The 20,103-nt window shown below is 38.6% G+C and overlaps 1 protein-coding gene across 7 annotated transcripts in view; it reads right to left on the bottom strand.

Annotated features, from left to right (window-relative positions):
• The window catches only part of Klhl32 (kelch-like family member 32), a 196,728-nt gene that overhangs the window by 74,991 nt on the left and 101,634 nt on the right, over nt 1-20,103 (bottom strand). For all 7 annotated transcript variants that reach the window (XM_005377793.1, XM_013510927.1, XM_013510928.1 and 4 more), the window contains one exon: nt 118-216. In XM_005377793.1, the coding sequence (XP_005377850.1) occupies nt 118-216 (99 nt within the window). The remainder of the gene's footprint in view (nt 1-117; nt 217-20,103) is intronic.

Below are 20,103 nucleotides of genomic sequence, written 5' to 3'. Positions count from 1 at the left end.
CACACACACACACACACACACACTTTACATGTCAGTGGGTTCCAGTTGGCGGGGACAGTTTAGGACCACAGGGGAAGGGATGGAAAGGGCATATTAGCAAAATGCAAGCGCACATACCTGGATGAGATAGTGGGAACATAAATTGAGAAGCTCCAACAGCTGTAGGTGGCTGCCAGCCGCTAATACATCCTGGATCACACCTGGCTCCAACAAAATCTGTTTTATTTTTACAAAAAGAAAACCATCAGCTACATTAAAAAATGAATGCAGTACTGTTTAATGCATACATATACCATATCTTGTTTAAAATGCAAGATGCACGTGTACTGAACTGATACCGTTCTTGATGATGAAGGTCAGGTCTTTCTTTTCAGAGTAGTAGGTTGTAGGCTTCACACTAGTAGCTGAGTTCTCTCCTTAATGCATGGACCAATTATTATCTCTTGTGTGTGAAACTCTGTACTTAGGTACTTAATTTTTGCAGCAGAATTGGAACATTTTTCAAGAACAATTAACCCCTCTTAAAATTCAGTTTGTGTTATACCTTGCACAATACAAAAGATCTAAGTTTTACTTTTTCAAAGAATATTTCAGAATTTTGGTCTTTAGTAGATTACAGAAACAGGACAGTTAACAGGTATTTTAGGGCAAGGAATTCTATTTCCCCTGGACATAGGATACTAGAGGAGGGTGACATGAGCACCACTGCTGTCATCAATTCACTCTTCCACTGTTACGTTACTTAGCTCCTTCCTCAAGCCCCCAACTCTTCCGCCCCCCGTTTTCACCACAAACCTACCATCACCCCACCTGTATCTGTATCAGTACATTCTGCCCTCCCGATATGCCACGTGTGTACTTGATGTCAACCCCTTCTGCCTACAACCTCATTCCTGCAGTTTTATATCTTCTCTGTCTACTGGTTAATCCTTCCCATCAGCACACAAATACCATACATTGGTACTGCTCTTAGCTTGAGAAATAGAAATGCACTCCTTTCATTCACAGCTTCCTCTAGGCCAGTTGTGGCACACGCCTGGCCCATGTACTGCCATGCTGCTTGTACCATCAAAAGTTCTAGAAGGTTTGCCATCACGCTGTAAGCCCTCCTCGTCCCTCCCTCTTCTTTCATTACAAAACTCTTCTGGAAAGTTGTCTGTACATTCAGCGAACAACTGCCATTTTCTTAGCTGTTTTCTCTTGTGCCCATTCCTTTGACGGGTCTCCCTTCCAACGGTCTACTAAAAATGACCTCACTAAGGCTGCCAGTGATGTTCCTGTGTTCAAATCCAATGGTGGTCATTTATGAGTGTTAATTTTACTCTAGCCAGTAGAAGTTAGCAAGGAGATTGTGCTCCTTTTTAGACTGGCTACTTCTCTTGCTTTGGGGACAACAGTCCTTCCCGGCTTTCTTCTGTCTCCCTAGCTACTCTTCTCCCCAACCTCTGCTGTGGAGATGACCAGAGCTCCCAGTTCTCAGTTCCTGTCCTCTCTCCCCTCACTCCAGGATAGTTTCACGCAGTCTCACGGCTTTAACCCCATCTATATCCCAATGACACTCGATTTTGATTCTCTTGCCCCAGTCTCACCTCTTGAATTTCAGACTCTTATGCCCAACTGCCTCCTGAGCATAGCTGCTTGGATGTCTAACAGGCAGCTCAAACCGAGCAAGCCCCAAATTGAACTGCCAGTCCTTTCCACAACCCACCAAGCCTGACCCTATCCCAACCCTGCCACTTCAGGGAACCGCAACTACCAATTACTCAGGCCAGAACCTCTAAGTCATTTTTGACTCTTGTCTCCCGCATATTTCACCTCAACTCCTGCTGACCCTGATCTTCAGAATAGATAACAGTCAAGAGAACAGTCACCTCCTGCTGACTCTCACCTTCTGTTCCAGAATCCAATCACTGCTCACCACTGCCCTTATTATCACTCTAGTCCAAGCCAATCCATGTTCACAGACTTAGCTACAGAAACCTCCTAACGAGTAGCACTGCTTTCTCCTTTGCCCCCTTGCACTACATTTTAAAAGTACTATGAAGCACACTGGACTGTTCTAACCAGATCACACTTCCTCAAACTGTCAGCATGGCCCCTCCCTCATATCCTTGAGAAGTCTGTGCAGATATAACCTTATCTGAGAGGACTTTACTGACCATCCAATGGGAACCACACTCCCCAACACCTGCTGTTCTTTATATCCTAACTTCGTTTCATAGCACTTAACCTCTCTGGGCATATTACACATTTATTTATTTTCTGTTTCTCTGCTCACTAGGATATGAGCTCCAGGAGAGCAGTGATATGGTCTTATTTTGAATCCCCAGCACTCAGAACAATGCCTGGCACACAGCTATCTTTCAGTGTTGATGGGTTTATTTAATTAAAAGTTGTGATAATTAACTGATCTTTCACAAATGTTTAATTCTGAATGAATTTTATAAATTTAACATAAACAGGGAAAGAAAAAAGAATCATAAATTAAAGAAATGAAAAAGTTAAGCACAGCTGGCAAAAATACTGACACACATCATATTCTGAAAATTCTTTATAGCTCTTTTCCATCTAGTCAGGAGGAGAAGCTTGAATTCCTCTAGCTCCTCAAGGAGGGAGGCTTTGACTGACATTCAGGAAATGAATGCAGCTCCCATCAGAGGAGCAAGGATGTCGTACAGTCTTGCAGAAGAGGCATGGCCTAAGGCGGAGAATAGGGAATAGATGGATTAAAAAGGTTAGTCTGAGCCTTTAAATCCTGTCAGTTGTGCTCATTTCACACAACTGGCATTCATGATAACCTCTAAGGCTCAGTAATGCCAAACACAAAGAGAAATATCACAGAGAGACAAGATGAATATTCTATAGCATGTGTAACACATCCAACAGGCTCACTGCGAGAAACTCTCACACAGGAAACCCATATTGGGATTGTTTTTGTCTTTCTTATTTTTGCTCTATATTTTCTTTCTGTCTTCATTATAAGTTTTTTTTTTCCCTAAGAAACACACATTAGCCCAGAAAACCCCTAAGTGCTTTTAAAGGTTGGAGAAAGAAACTCACCCAGAACAGCTGGTTCTCATGGAAACAGAGTCAGTGTCTGCAAACCCCACTTGTAGTAGTCTTTTAAATGCAGCTCTATTTCTCTTTAGTGACTAGTTTTTCTAATCTATATTCTCAAAGATTCTGCACCTGAGCAGGAATAAAGACAAAGGTTCAACCCCCTCAAGATTTCATTGGTCAACTGAGGACTACCTGAAGGAAGGGAGGCATATCCCTAGCAAGCCAACAGCACAGTGTTGGAGTGGAAGCTAATGTAAATGGCTTGACATATCCAATCACTCAGTGGTCTGAAAAAGTTTACTTTAGAGGCGCAAATAACAGTCAAGACAAAGATCAAGGAAATGAAAGATGCATAAGACCAAGTAGCTTAGAATCCAGTATAAAAAGTAAAAGCCTTAGAAAAGCTGTAGTCAGGTGAGCATCTCTCTTCTTTCAGTGATGCTCACCTGGTGGGGTGAAGGCAATCTGGGACCTCTCTAGATCTGCAAACAAGTTCTCATGCAATAAGTAACAAGCATAGGTGGGGGATGAATGTCTCTCATCTACAGCGACATTTATATAGAGTATTTTCTGCCCATGATCCATCCACACCTGACCTCCACGTGGTAGAATCCTAGTGTGTTCTTGAAAAAGGACATCTGCTATCAGGGAAGTGACAATCCCATTATCTGGGTCAGATTCAGTAACCTTCCTGGTACCTGTGGGAGGCAAGGTTACATGAACCGAAGAGAAGCCCTCAGCTGACCCCCACCCCAAATGTGCTTACTTTGGTCAAGTGGGGATGGAGCTGGCTGGGGACTGTGGATACAGTGATTCTAGCTGGCATGACAAAGTAACATATTATCCACCCACAAGTGCAAAAGAAGATAGAATTCATCCCACTAATGACATGTTCCACCCACAGGAAGTACTCTTAAATTCTCATCCAAACATGTTCTCCACTTGCCAATTTGAGTAGAGTTGGTAGTAGACCGCTGAATTTTCACAGTCTCCAATGAAAACACTACACTGATAAAATACTGGATCTTGGTCTCCACAGTATCTGCAGGCACTATATGGTACCAGGAACTTGTGAGAGAGAAGTGTGCAAGCTGAGGTGAGATTCTGCAGAGAGCATGACGTGAGCCCCATGGCTTAGGCTCTAGGAGGGTAGAACTGTGTCTAACAGGCAGAAGCACAGACCACAGACAGACCCCCTGGCATCCAAGCACACCCTCCCTTCTTCAATTCATCCTCTGAGGTCACCAGGTGTGCTTGGTACTAGATTAGCTGCTGGTGGAGGACTGTCGTTAACAGCCATGAAAAGTCTCACTGTGATCTTTTTTTCTACCTGTGAATAGTTGTTATCTTCAGAAAAGTTTGTACCTTGAAAGATATCTTCCTTATTGCTTGCTTTAGGAAACTTTTGATTTGATTTGTTTGGGGTTGCTAGGTGGAGTAAGTTGGAAGATTTGAACACAGTAACACGTTCGCACAAACTTGAGCCACCAGGAGATACACACATGACTGTCCCTTTGGGGGGCTTGAACCACTGGTGATACAAATGGATTTAATCACATTTATCTATATTTTTACTAATAAAATAGCCACTCGAGGGGACAGCACGCTTGTAGCACTGGTTTTTCAGGCCACCTGACAGCCCTGTTGTGAATGTGTGAAGACCAGACAACTAAGTACATTTTGCTAAATACTTGCACACACATGAACATAGTCATGTGCAAGCACAAGCTCACATGCAAATGAAACTTAGATGTGCATGAATATCAGATACAAAAATAAACACATTCCCCATTTTTTATATTATAATTACTTCTTTGGGATTCTTCTTATTTTTTTCATACAATATAGCAAAATGACAAATTATCAATTATTACAATTTTGAACTTATAAGTCATGAAATAAACTTAATTTTTAAAAGTATAAGTAGCTTTTAAATAACAAATATTCAAGGGGGGCGCAAAAGCACAGCAGTGATGGGGCCACAAACCGAATCCTAGCGAGTCCCAAAGGATGTGACATCCCCAGCCCACAGAAATGGCAGCTACAAGCTGATGCTGATCTACCATGGCAAGGGCACGTGGAACCTGGTGAACCCCTTCAGGGCCTGGCATGATGCTAACAGGAGCCCGGTGGGCCACGAGGAGGCAAAGCACAGCAAGCAGGTGCTATGCAACGCTGGCTATGAATCTGACATCTGCTTCACCTCAGTATACAAAAGAGCGACCCAGAGCCCACAGCTGGCCATGGGGACCCACACCTGTAATCCTAGCACTTGGGAAGCAGAGGCAGAAGGATCACCACGAGTTCGAGGCCAACCTAGGATAGTGAGTTCAAGGCCAGTTTGAACTGCATAAACAAGACTCTATCTAAAACAAAACAAAACAAAACAAATAAAGCAAAACAAAACAAAAAAGGTCCAAGGATATAGCTCAGTGGCACAGTGCCTGCCTAGCAAGCGTAAGGATTTGAGCTCAATTTCTGGTACAAAAAAAAAAAAAAAAGAGAGACAGAGACACAGACAAAGAAAGAAAGAAAAGAAAAGAAAGAGAGAGAGAGAAGGGAGAAAAAGAAAGAAAGAGAGAGAGAGAGGGAGAGAAAGAGAGAAAAAGCAACCCAGACCATCTGGACAGTGCTAGATGCCACTGACCAGATGTGGCTGCCAGTAGTCAGGACGTGGAGCCTTAGTGAGTGACACAGTGGGGTTCTGTGTGGCCTCAATAAAACAGAAATGGCTGCCAAGCATGAGGAGGCAAACATTAACAATCTAGCGGCTCCATGATGTCCCACCACCTCCAATGCAATCCCATCATCCCTTCCACAGCAAGATCGGCTGCCCTCTATGACAGTCTGCAGGACACTACTGCCAGGACTCTGCCCTTCCGGAGTGAAGAAACTGCTCCCTGGACTGAGGAGGGGAAACAGGTCCTGACTGCAGCCCACACAACATCCTTGGGGCACACTCAAGCATCTGAGGTCTTTCTGAAGAAGTTGTCATGCAGCTGAACCTGCCAACTGGTATTCCTATTGCCTAGGAGTTAGAAAAGAATTTAAAGCTCATCAAACCCCATGCAGTTCCTGGGGATGCGGGAAGACTGCATAAAGCCACAGACGCCAGGCTGCCTGAGCAGTGAAGGTAAACAGGCAGACTGAGACCACGAAGGCTACCTCCTCCTCCTTCCCTTCTTCTACCCTTCTCACTGCACCTCCACACTGACCCCATCTACGGGCATCCTGTCCTGTAACTGCAGATGGGAACTGGTCTGCCCATTTTCATTTTAGAATTTTGTCCCTTGTGTCCACTCTCTTCATAAAATCTAGGCAGCATAGCATCTCAGGGGCACAACTTTTCAGTCCAAGCACAGGATGGCTTTTTTTCTATCCAGAAGAGTTGAACTGTAGTAATTCCAATTTTTCCTAGTGCTTCTGCTTCCTTTACTAAGGACTTGATTGAGTAGGGGCACGGGGGAACCATGCCAAGGCATGACCAATGAGGAGAAGCCAGAGAGCCTGTTGTATTTCCAAGAGGCAGCCCTACACCCTGCCATAGTCATGTCACTGACTGGGGCCCTGAATCATTCTAGTGGAAGAGGAATGTCATCTGCATGGTGGTTTTTTAAAAAAATAACTATTTTCTCCTTGAGCCCAAAGAAGATGGCTCCAGAAGGTAGGGATCAATCCTAAATTAAGTTTAGGTGTTACATTTACTTTTACAAAAAAAATCTGTGTGTGTGTGTGTGTGTGTGTGTGTGTGTGTGTGTGTGTGTTACTAAAGAAAAAAATCCTTCTGGGGTTTTGTTTGTAGTCACCAGAAAATAAGCCATTCTTCACACCAATATGAGATAAGATCTTTGGCCTCTGCGGGGAAGGACTGTATCCTGCTATATATCTTAGGATGTCTTTGTTTTGTTCTGCGACTGTGAAATGCTTCCTGATCATGCCCAAGTGTGTCTTTCACCAGGTATGGTTTCTGAATCATGTTCCAGTTGCTTGGCCTTACGACATGGTCCCAATACACATTCTGAGCATAAGGGTACTGAATCTTTTTTCCAAACCAGTACAATAAAGGACTGATGTACAAAAAAAGATACTAAAGACATATAAAGCCTTTGGTATTAAGTTTTTCTATAAAAGAGAATTTAATAGATGGAACATAAAACATAAGATGTAATATAAAACATAAGATACAACATAAAATCTAGAAAGTGCCCTCAATATAGATTTTATTTCAAAACCATAAAGTCTATGTATCCACAAGGTGGCACCTGTTTAAAGCAAAAGGATTTTCTAAATTACTCACATACTACACCTCTATAACTCATACCTTAAGTTTATTTTTAAGACAAAAATCATTCAAATAAAAGTTAAAAAAAGCAATGAATTATACTTTGCAAGTTTCTCTATTATGTTGAGAAACGCACATAGTAAGTATTTGTGTTGAAGCATTTTATTTGAGCAATATTGACTGAAGGCCTGTTCTGTAAAAACCAGGTAATTCAATATTCTGTCTTTGCACTAAGACACCCTCATGAAGTGGCTGCAACCTGCTTTGAAATGCTTACTGCCAATTCTGAGAGCTTCTAGGCCCTGGGATAAAACCAACAGCTCCCTGTTCTCCACACAAAAGCAATGCCTTTTTAAATCATCTTGCATTCTCACCTCCTTCAGTTTCCATGTGTGAAAATCCTACTTGTTCTTCCAAGATCTAATTCTAATTCCACTTCCTATAGAAAACGTAGGGGGTCTTTCCTCATCCCAAGCACCTGCTGGGATCAGTCTCCCAGGATTGTAAACTGCCACAACTTGCTGGTGAACTGAGCTCCTGGGCTGTAGGTCTTACTGACTTCATATCTTGGCTCCTCTGCTTGCTGGCAAAATGAGCTAGGCAAAATTAAAATTCCATGCCTTAGTGTTCTGATCTCTACAGATAATGTCTACCTCAAAAGACTGCCATGAGCCCTAAGGAAAAAAATGCCTGTGCATTCTTACCACTCTAGAATACATGTAAGAAGGATGGATTAAATACTTCAGCTAGGTACTTGAGTTGGAAGAGAAGAACAGAATTAGAATTATTAAATTGTAGTAAAATTAATGGTAAGATCATAGTGGACATAGAATGCTGTAGAACTACTTGGTGGTGATGCCTGATTTGACTAAAAATCTTGTCAAATAATTCTTCAGATGAAAAAAGCTTTAGTCCTTTCATATTTTCTGCGCAAACTCCCTTTTCTTTTGGCTTTCTCCTTCATTAATATGATTCTGGCATTTCAAAGCTCTGAGATTAATAGTTCTGTCAGTTAGTCCTTTCCAACATAGTTTTCTTCATTATGTTTAAATTAATAAAATACATCATTTAACAAAATGTAAAGATAAATTATAGATACTTATATCACCTTGAAATGTGGCTAATTATGTGAAAAAACAGAACACAATTTTGATAGCTTCTCACTCTAAGAGAAGGAAGCAGTGTCAGGAATTAAAATATAATGAAACATGAAGGTCATTACAGGTTAAAAAAAAGCCAAATTAATTATTAAAACTTACTTTTATAACCAGTGCTCTTTCAAGTGTGATGAAGATAGTAAGTCTCATTCCATTGAGCTTTATTAACGAAGCTTCTCCATAGTGAAGCTAGTTTTTTTTCATAATGCTTGCATAACCAAAGAGGAAACGTTAACTAAAATACTAATATCAAATGATAGAAGTTCTCTGGAAGAATAAATAGGGCTGATACCAGTGTTCATTTATAGTGTCCACTTACCTGTGTCACTGCTAGATATTTGAGTACAGAAAGAAGAAAAAGACCAAATGGACTTACTAGGTTGTGGTATAATTAACACTAAAATAGTACTGGGCACAGGCTACTAAAGGACACTCTGTTGGTGATACCTACCTAATTTCATTGAAATAAATCTTGACACAAAATATATACCATTAATATACAATTCCATATTCATTTGGGGATTTTCTGCATTTGCTTTATAAGGAGTGATTGAAAAAGTATGACTCTAGATTCTGCTGTAGGAACCTGAGTAAGTCATTGGCACCTCTGCGTTTAGCAGCATCTTAAAAACAGATAGATGACTGGTACCTGTCTTCATAGCATTTGTGTAATAAATTAGATAACCCAGATGAAATGATTAGAATGCTGCCTGGCATGTTTTATAGGGTTAAAAAAAAATGGAGCTACTACTGCTGCTGCTGATGCTATTCGTTTTATTTTAAAAATCTACTTCACAATGGCCCCAACTTTTACTGTTAGCTGCAGGATTACACACTGCCTTCTATACATAAGGTCTTATACTGGCATTTCACTTACATCATCTGTCCTTCTGATCCCCTTTCCTACCTCACACCCTTGGATGTTAAGATGCTAATATGGCAGATGAGGAAACTGAAGGCTAGAGAATTTACTCAAAAAAAAAAATGTCTTCTGAACCTAATGTTCCAGGCACCTCTTTAAGCTAAGAACCAGATGGACCATGTATATGAACCTGATGAATACATTTCCTTGTTGCCACGGCGTTAAGAGTTCAGGGGTTAGCTAGCTGGTTAGATTGAAGGCCTCAATTTACAAAAATAAAATGAACAAGTTAGCTGATTTGGTGGGAAAATCAAAGAGCTCCATTTTCTTAGTCTTTGATACCTATTAGTAACCCATATAGAGGCATCCCGTGGGCAGAAATATAAAACTGTAGCGGACAAATTATAAATCCTCTGCCGAATCTTTGTGTCATATTCTTGTGTAGTCTATGAGATAAGCACTGCTTAAGTAGTGCTTACTTGTGTTTTGCAAATTTTAATCAATAGACTCACTTTTAGAGCGGTTTTAGGTTTACAGCAAAACTCAGCCTGGAGTAGACAGTTCTCCTGCCCCATACATGTGTGTCCTCCCCCACATCCACAGACGTGAACTGAGGATCCTACATTGACATATCATTTTCTCTCAAAATGCATAGTTCACATTAGGGCTCGTTCTTGGTGTTGTACATTCTATGGGTTTTGACAAATGTATAATGACATGTATTGACCATTATAATACACAGAACAGTTCAACTGCTCTAACTATCCCCTGTGCTTGGTCTATTCATTGGGTTATCTCATTTACCTTCCCCTCTAACTCCTGCCAACAACTGATTTTTTGGGGGGGGGCAGGTCTTGCTATATAGTTCAGATTTGCCTTGAACTCATAATGGAACCCAGGCTGGTCTGAACTCCTAGAATTTCTCCTGCCTTAGCCTCCCAAATGCTGGGATTGCAGGTGTGCATCACCATGTATGGCTTGGTCTTTTTACTGTCTCCACATTTTTGTACACACATACATTTTTAGCTTCATTGCTTAATATCAAGGAGCAAGATTCTTGGATCATAAGGTAAGAATGTGTTTAATTTTGTAAGAAACTTCCAAACTGTCTTCTCAAGCAGCTGTACCAGTTTTCATTCCCATTAGCAATGAAAGGCAGTTGCTGCTGCTCCACACTGCTGCCAGCAGAGGTCTGGGTATTGGTGTCAGTGCTAGTAGATGGACAGTAGTAGCTCACTGTTATTTTAATCTACACTTCTCAAAAATGATACTGAGCATCCTTCCATATACTTATTTGCTACGTGCACATCTTTTATGATGTGGCTTTCAGGCCTTTTGCCCATTTTAAAAGCCAGATTGTTCATTTTTCCACGGTTTCAGGATTATTTGGGACAGTATTTCTCTATCAGATGTAACTTTTGCAAACTTTTTCTCTAGTACCTGGTTTGTCTTCTTATTCTCTGGATATTACCTTTTGTACCAAAGAAGTTTTTAACTTTAGTAAAGTCCAGATTATCAATTATTCCTTTACAAAGTGTTTGTCATACTTTAAGTCATTAGGTTTTCTTTGATGTTATCTTCTGGGAGTTTTCTAGTTTTGTGGTTTGGTTTTTTTTTTTTGTTTTTTTTTTTTGGTGCTGGAAATCAAACTCAGGACCCTGCACTTGCCGAGCAGGTGCTTATGCCACTGAGCTATATCCCTGGCCCAAGTTTTCTAGTTTGAAGTTTTACAATTAGGTCTACTTTGAGTTAATTTTCATGGAGGCATAAATTCTATGATTAGATTTGTTTCTTTGGTTTTGGTTTGTTTACTGCATGTGGATGTGAAGTTGAACTAGTACCACTTCAAGAAAAGACTCTCTTTTACCTACAGTATTATCTCTTTTGTCAAAGATGTGTTTCTTTCCTCTGTTTTCTTCCATTGATATATTTGACCACATTTTTGCCACTATCATATGGTGTTGAAATACTGTAACTTTTCAGGAAATGTTTAAGTCAGAATTGTCAGTCCTCCAATTTTGGTCTTCTAAATTATGTTGACTATTCTGGGTCCTCTTCCCCTCTGTATAAACAGTATAATCAATTTTCTTATACTCATAAAAGATTTTCTGAAATTTGGATTGGGATTTTATTGACCCTATAGATCAAATTGGAAATAACTCACATCTTGACGACGGTGAATCTTCCTAACCATGAGTATGGAACATCTGCTCATTTATTTTGCTCATTCTTTCATCAGTTTGTAGGATGTAGAGCAACAGCAACTTCACTGCTGATGGGAATGAAAAGGGGCACGGCCGCTGGAGAAGACAACTGGGAAGTTTCTTACAAAATTAAACACATTTTTACCACATGATTCAGAAATCATGCTTCTTCGTATTTAACCAATGAAGTTAAAAACGATGTACTTTGAAGATAATATTATGTGAAAATTCATCCATTTTTTGTTTTGAAATTTGTAATAACAAAATCTCCATGTTATATAAAAAAATGAATGTCTATACAAAAATGTAAATGTTTATAGCAGCATTAATTGAAAAGACAGCTAAATATTTCATTCTGGGATGTTAATTTTTAAGAAAAATTTAGTATTTTAAATAGTAATAATATAAAAGATTAATATTCTGTTACATGTAAAAATTACATAAAATTCACATTTCAGTGTAGATTCTTTCATTTATCTGCCCTCTAGCACTTTGTAAGTTAAACAGGGCAGTTAAGTACTTTATAGCCTGCAAAATCTAAATTACTTATTATTTGGCCCTGTACAGAGGAAAGGGTTGCTGATCCCTGGTATATAGGATAGGTGGAGATTAGAAGTGAACAGATATACCGTACTGAATAACCAGGGTCTGGACAATATCACCAAGGAAGCTACTTTGATTAAACAGGTCAGTCTGAAGCATGCAGGATTAGGGATGGGACAAGGAAAGACATTTGGAAAGAAATGAGGAGGAGGAGTCTGAGGGACACAACAGAGCCCAGGAGAGTGATGTCCTGAAAGCCAGGGGGAAAAGCCTCTGGGAGAAGGAGGTCGGCCATAAGGAACAAGGCTGAAAGGTCATGTATGATAGTGCTGAGTTAGACTTGGCAACATTTGTATCTGTTAAGAACAGTTTCCCTGGAATGCAGAAGATGGAAGTCTCCAGACCTGAGGAATGGAAAGACAAGAGAAAATGTGTAACACTCTTATGAGTTCCACTGTGAAATACACAGAGAAATAAATGGTAGCTAAAGAAATACATAAACAAGAAAGGGATTTCCTTTCTTTTTTGTGGTGCTAGGGACTGAACCTAGGGCCTTACACATACTAGGCAAGTGCTCTACCACTAAGCTACATCCCCAGCCCTAAGAAAGGGATTTATATAAGAACAAGAAAGGGTTTTTAAAAGATAAGTGATAGAACATAATTACATGCTATAGAATGATGCAGTAGAGAAGAGAGAAGTGAGCTTTAGTGGACTGAGGTCTGAGAGGATGACAGGGTGTGAAATCAGAGCCTAATTAGGGAGACAAAACTCTGACCATTCAGAGACACCTCTTCCACTGTAAAAGATGGCAATACTCAGAATAAGTTCACAGAAACAGGGAAGTCTGAGGATCTGATGACAGAGAAATGCAGATCTTCCATGTCTGCTTCTATTTGCTCAATAGAAGGCAAGGTTTCCTTATCATATGTGTATCATAGGTCAGGCAATAAGGGGCAGTCTTTGGGAAAAGAGAAGGAATGAGAAACTCAATAGGAAGAAGAAAAAGCAAACTCACTACAAAAACAGATTAGCATTGCCTGGCAAGGATTAGCATCCATCCGAGATTTAGGATCATAGATTTGAAATGAAAACAGTGAATGTCTCAGCAACAATCAGCAAGAATTGATTCTTAATAGCTATATTCAACCAGTAATTCTCTGAAAGTGCAACAGTCTCTAAGTTTGGATTCCTCAGGGGCTGCACTCTTTGGGCTATACAACCTTATTTCTACCCTATCCACACGCTAAGGTAGAGATGAATGGTTATGATCAGTTTTTCAGGAACTTTATTATTCAATTATCATAAAACAAATAGCTATTTTTTTCTATGCAGTGTACACTACAGATTCACCACTTATTTTTCAGGTGCACCATAAAGTAGTACAAATCAATTGTTCATTCTCCTATTTAAAGTTGTCAAACTTTTGGAACATGAAACACGGAAGTATTTCTCTATGTTCCACATGTAAGTAACTCAGAGCCCTGGTACCAACTTCTTAAAAAATGCAATGGTGTATTGATCTGGGATTTCCAATCACAGTTTGACCCACTCTGTTTTCTTTTGATACCGGAACTCAAACTTGCGACCTCGCACTTGCCAGGCAGGCACTGTGCCGCTGAGTTATATCCCTGGTCCTGACCCACTCTGAACAAGTATTCAATATGCATTTTTTTTTTGTCCATCAATATAGCCTTAATACTAAGTAAGTCTTTAACATGAAGTAGGTACTCCTTAAATACTTGCTAGATTAATGGATCTCACTTTGAGAATATAAAGGATATTTTTATGAAGCATACAAAAGAAATAAAAAATTCACAAATTAATAGCATATTCCACAATCCATTCAAATTATTTCTTCATCTGCATGTTCTTACCATTATTATATTCAAATGGAATATCTACCTTTAATATAAATTTTGTAAAAGTTCTATTTGGACAATTGTTTATTTGGATATTAATCATAAGACCATATATATTTGCTATCAGTTCACGATCTTTAAAATATTTTCACTTAGAATTGTAAAATTCCAATACACTGCTAGGATTTTATAAAAATACTAAATGCTTCCAGCAGAGGGCTCAAGAATCCCATTTACAGAAAAGAGTTTAAGAAGCACACAGGTAGTTACTATAAAACTCGCAGAAGGCAATTTCCTAAAAAATGTGTGGCTCCTCTGATCAAGTCATTCTAGGTATCTTCAATACTTAAAAATAATCCACATGGAATAAAAAGCTAAATTACAAGAAGGCAACATTATTTTATACTCTACATCTATAGGTAAATGTACTTTTATCTAATTCCAGAAAAAGAAGTAAACTATATTTAAAAAAAAAAAAAACTTTGTAAAATTTCATGGCATATAGATGAAGTCCAGACGAAAACAGAAAGATGACATAATGTGTAACTAAATGAAAATTTGGGTAAAACTATTTTTCACGTTTTCCCTATTTAGCATTGTAGAACTGTTTGGTCAATTTTTTTTCCATTTTCAAAGACAAGAAAGAATAACTTTTTCAGAATTTGTATGCTCCTTATTTTTCATGCTGAAATGAAGATGGAAAAATTTGAGATAAGTGGAATGGCTTATTTATGGAACATATTTGAAATTTTCATAGGCAAAACTAATGGGGTATAGCATCACTCAGTATCTATAACTAACATGAAGGTCACTTTGAGATTGCACAACTAAGTAACTCAGTAAAAAAAATAGACAACAAAAATAATATGAAGTCAGAATAGAACATATGTGTGTATGTGTGAGTGTGTATAATGACCATCTTCATAACCATTATGAGTGCCACAAAACTAAAGAAGAACTATAACCTAATCCAAGATAAAATAATAAAAATATTAAAGACAATTCTAGTTTCTCCAGACCCTGATGTCCAATAGAAAACTTCCTACAGACATGAAAAGGTGTTTTGAATGATTTACTTGATGATACTTTCAAAACTATCAAAAGCATATTTTATAGAACACCACATAAAAGTAAAGGTTAAAAGAGATTATTTAAAACCCAGACTTTCAGTTTTCTGGCTTGATCTAGGTATAAAGTTTAGAATACCTGATCAGTGTGTCCAATGGAGTCAATGACACTTTCTAGGGGACAATGTGGAAACGTATGTGGATCTTTTCAGTCATTTTGGAAGGCTGGGCAACATGGCATTTGTTGGGCAAGTGGCCAGGAACACCAGGTAACGTACAGGGCAGTGGCCAATCATAAAAAATTAACCCACCCTACCGCATGTACACTGGAACACCCTGCAATATATTCCTGTGAGATACATCTTCATAAAGATCAAAACCCAGTACCAGAGAGGAAGGTAAGATGCAGCAAAGTGCAGGCTCTCTGGGACCTGGAATCAAGATGCTCAGAAGACAGTAATTTAGTGAAGAGAAGGAAAGAGGTGAATCTCTGAGAATTGGTAGCAAGCTGATAGGAAGATTAAAAACTGAGGTGAAGCTGTTAAAATGGAGCCCGGCTCATGGAAAGGAACAAACCCTGTAGAAGGCTCCACACAGCTGCTGGTGTGTGTGGAGGGGTAACCTGACTCCACCAATACAACATAAGCTCAGAGAAGGATGGCGGCTCCAGGGAGAGACAGCAGACCAGGCCCACAGTGCTGGCACCAAGAGAAACCCACGGCAATGAGAAACTATGAAAACAGTGTGGGTTTTACTCTGAAAGTGACTCCTTCCACATGGAGGGCTGGAGGCAGGAGGTCCAGTGCAGCCCCTGCCAGTCTGAGGGTTAAACTGGGAACTATCCTGGGAAGGGGTTAACAGTTTGGGCCTGAGCTGCTGCACTGCAGCTATACTCCAAGGTTTCTGATGTTGCTCTGACGTAGCACTGGGTGTGAGACAGCCACAGGAGACAGTCACAGAACAGAAGCAGACTAGACACAGACCCCTTGAAAAGTTCAGTTGAGAGGAAATGGGAGTCCCAGCTTCTGTTCTAAGAAGGCAGGCCCAGTGTGTGTGCCTTTCACAGGCAGCTGAGGCTGAAGATGCTAGCATTAAGCCCAGGGATCTGTTTGGACCTCTGTCTACATCAGGCACAGAGATTTGTCATCTGTTTGCCTCTCCATCTACTAATGTGAGCAAAATCATGCCTCAGTTTGGATGACTGCCACAGCCTGGGGTGTAAGGACAGAGCGGACCCTGCAGCAGGGGGCGCTCCTCACAAACTCACAGGCCATAGAGCTATGCAGAGAAAAATGTGACTTGAGATGAAGAGAGAGATACAAAAAGTGGGAGCTTCTAGAGGGACTAGTACCTTAGGGTAGATACCATTGATCATCCATGCCCAGAAGGAAAGGCAGGGCAACATCCAGCATTCACACACAAAACATGAGTATAGAAAGAAGAAAAGTCTTAGCAGTGACTCACTATCTATCCCCTATATCTTTTGGATTCCAAGACGGACATCCTGCAAAGGAAAGACACATTCACACAGTGGAGTTTTTTCCTCTATTTTATATTGTTTTGTTTCTTCATTTTTCTTCATTTACTTGTTTGTCCTTTTCTATTAATCTAATTCTATTTTTTATTTTTTTATTTTAAAGAGAAAAAATTAAAACAAAATTTCAAAACAAGATAATAGGAGGGTAATAATGGTTAATACAATTGCATATTGTTATCTTTGAATCAGTTACTCTGAGTACAAGATACTGGCATGTAATTGTCCAAACAATATTAGCACAAACCTTTCTTTTCAATGAACTAAGAGAAATCAGTAGTACAACTATCTTAGCTTTTATTTATATAGCTATATCTATATTTGTTTTGTTTTGTTTTGTTTTTTCCTTCCTCCTTTTCTCCATCCCCCTATCCAAGTTTCTCTTTCCTTTTGAAGTTTCTTCCCACTTTACAGTATCTATTGCACATTTTGGATCTTATTTATTCTTTCAGCTTCTCATACTAGGGAGACAATATGATGTTTGCACATGTGAGTCTGGTTGATTTCACTTATTAGTATGGTCTCAAGTTGCATCCATTTACCTATAAAAGTCTCCAGTTTATCCTTCTTTGTGGTTGAGTAGTTCTCCATTGTATAAAAAGATCACATCTTTTTTTATCCATTCCTCCATTGATGGGCATTTGGGTTGTTTCCAAGATTTAGCTATTACAAATCATGCTGCTCATAGAAGATATAACTATACAGATAATAGACTTAATAGACAAAACAACCAGTGAGTTTATAGAGCACACTAAGAAAAACCTAGCTGAGCTAAACAAAATGATGTATTTAGTAAAGAATTGGTGTCCATGACAAGACAACATGAAAATCCAGGAGATTAAAAATTCTATCAAAACTATGGGTAACAGAAGTGACCAATGTGAGGGCAGAGTGTTAGAACTAGAAGATAGGGTGACCATATTCTAAGAAACACCTTGAAAATAACAAGAGAACATGGAAAAATGCATCCAACAGTTGCTTGGTGACTCAAAGACAACTAATTTAAGATTAACTGGAAGTAGTGAAAAATCAGAGTACAGCATAAATGGCAAAAAAAAAAAACTGCTATAAAAATAATAGCAAAAAGTTTCCAAATATGGGGAAAGGATTTAACATACAGATGAGTGAGCCATTTAGAACCCCAAATAGCCATGATCTGAAAAGCACTTCTCCACAACACATCGTAGGCAAAATCCAAAAACTCAAACACAAGAACAGTTAAGCAGAAGGGGTAAAAAGAAATCAGCAACAGGAAACTAACACAATGACAGGCAAGAATTAAGAAATATCCTTCAAGTAAAAACTCTCAATCTGACTGGTCTCAATTCCTCAATTAAAAGACACAGATGGGCAGAATGGATCAAAAACAAATACAAAGTATGCTTTATATAAGAAACCTTCAACCAAATCTTACCAATAGGAGGAAAGAAAAGACCTGAATCAATTCAATTAGAAATGAAAAAGGTGAAATTATAACAGACACCACCAAAATCCAGAAGATTATTAGTAAATATGTTACAAACCTGTACTCTAATAAATTGTAGAATCCAGAAGAAGTGGATAGAATCCTAGATAAATATGAATTATCAAAACTGAACCAAGAAATCGTAAAAACTTAGTATAATCCATAACAGGATATAAAAGTGAGCTAATAGTTAAAAGCCTACCAAGAAAATCCAGGACCCTGTGGATTTACCACTGAATTCTGTAAGAACTTCAGGAAAGAACATCAGCGATCCTCAAATTCTTTAATGAAATTAAAAGAGAAAGCACATTTCCCACGTTATTCTTGGAAGCTAGTATTACCATGATTCCAAAGCCAGACAAGGACCAAACAAAAGAGAACTAATGGCCAATCTCATTAGATGAACACAGAAACAAAAATTTTCAACAAGATACTGGCAAAGACAAAGCAACACATCATCAAAAAGATCATACAACATAACCAACTAGACTTTATACTCAGAATGTAAAGATAGTTCAAAATATACAAATCTATAAATGTAATACACTGAATAAATAGAAGCAAGAACAAAAAAATCACCTATAGTCTCAAGAGATGTAGAAAAAGCCTTTGACAAAATTCAACATCCCTTTCATTATAAAAATCCTGAAGAAGACAGGTGTAGAAGGATCTTATCTCAATCTAGTAAAAGTAATTTATGACAAATTTACTGCCAACATCATACTCAATAAGAAAATGGGAAAGCTTTCTTTCCAAAACCAGGATCAAGATAAAGATTACCAAGATCCACTATTACCACTCCTGTTCAATATAGCACTCAAAACTTTAGCCAGAGCAATCATACAAAAGAAAGAAATAAAAATAGACATATATAGGAAAGTAACATGTCAAATATTATCATTATTTGCACATGACATGATCCCCTAAATATAAGACCAAAACATTCCATGAAAGACTGCTAGGATTAACAATGGAATTCGGCGTGTACCAAGATACAAAACCAACACACAAAAATCAACAGCATTTCTCTAAAACAATAATGAACTCAGTGAGTAAGAAATTAGTAATACAATACCATTCACAATAGCATAAAAAAAATGCTTAGGAATTAACCTAACCAAGCAGGTGAAAGATATCTATAATGAAATCTATAATACTCTCAAAATGGAGATTAAAGAGGATATCAGAAAATGGGAAGTTGTCCCCTGCTCCTGGATAGACTGAATCAATATTGTCAAAACAGCCATACTTCCAAAACTGATATAACATAATTAGTGCAATCCCAATCAAAATACTGACAGCATTCTTACAGAACTAAAGAGAAGAATCCTGAAATTCATATGGAACAGAAGAAATCCAGAATAGCAAAAGCAATCCTAGGTAACCAGAGGAAAGCAGGAGAAATCACAATCTTGGATTTCAAATTATATTACAAAGCTATAGTGACAGAAAACAGCATGGTACTAGCACAAAAATAGACATGTAGATCAATGCAATAAAACATAAGATGCAGAAACAAGCCCAGAAATATTCAGCCATCTGATCTTGCATGAAAGAATCAAAAAATATGCTGGAGAAAAGGTAGTCTCCTTAACAAGTGGTGCTGGAATAATTGGACATCCACAGGTAAAAGATTGAATCTAGACTTGTATCTCTCACCATATATTAAACTAAAATCAAAATGCATCAAAGACCTGAATGTTAAATTCTGGAAGGTAAAATAGGTAAAACTCTTGAAGACATAGGTGTAGGCTAGGGACTTTCTGAACACTATACCAATTGTACAAGAAATGACATCAAGAATCAACAAATGGAATCAGATCAAATTAAAAATCTTCTGTTCAACTAAAAGAGACATCTAGTGTGGTGAGATAACCAAAAAAATGGGAAACAATATTTGCCAGTTATTTCTTGACAGTGGATAGAGGTCTAGAATATATAAAGAACTCAAAAAAATTAGACCCAATCTAAAAGACCCAATCAATAAATAGGCCACTGAAATGAACAGACATATCTCAGAAGAAGAAGTACAAATGGCCAATAAATACATGAAAAAATATTCAACAT

The sequence above is a fragment of the Chinchilla lanigera genome, unplaced genomic scaffold, assembly GCF_000276665.1.
Source record: "Chinchilla lanigera isolate Chin_1 unplaced genomic scaffold, ChiLan1.0 scaffold00010, whole genome shotgun sequence".
Classification (NCBI taxonomy): Eukaryota; Metazoa; Chordata; class Mammalia; order Rodentia; family Chinchillidae; genus Chinchilla; species Chinchilla lanigera.
This window is presented reverse-complemented; position numbering and strand designations above follow the sequence as displayed.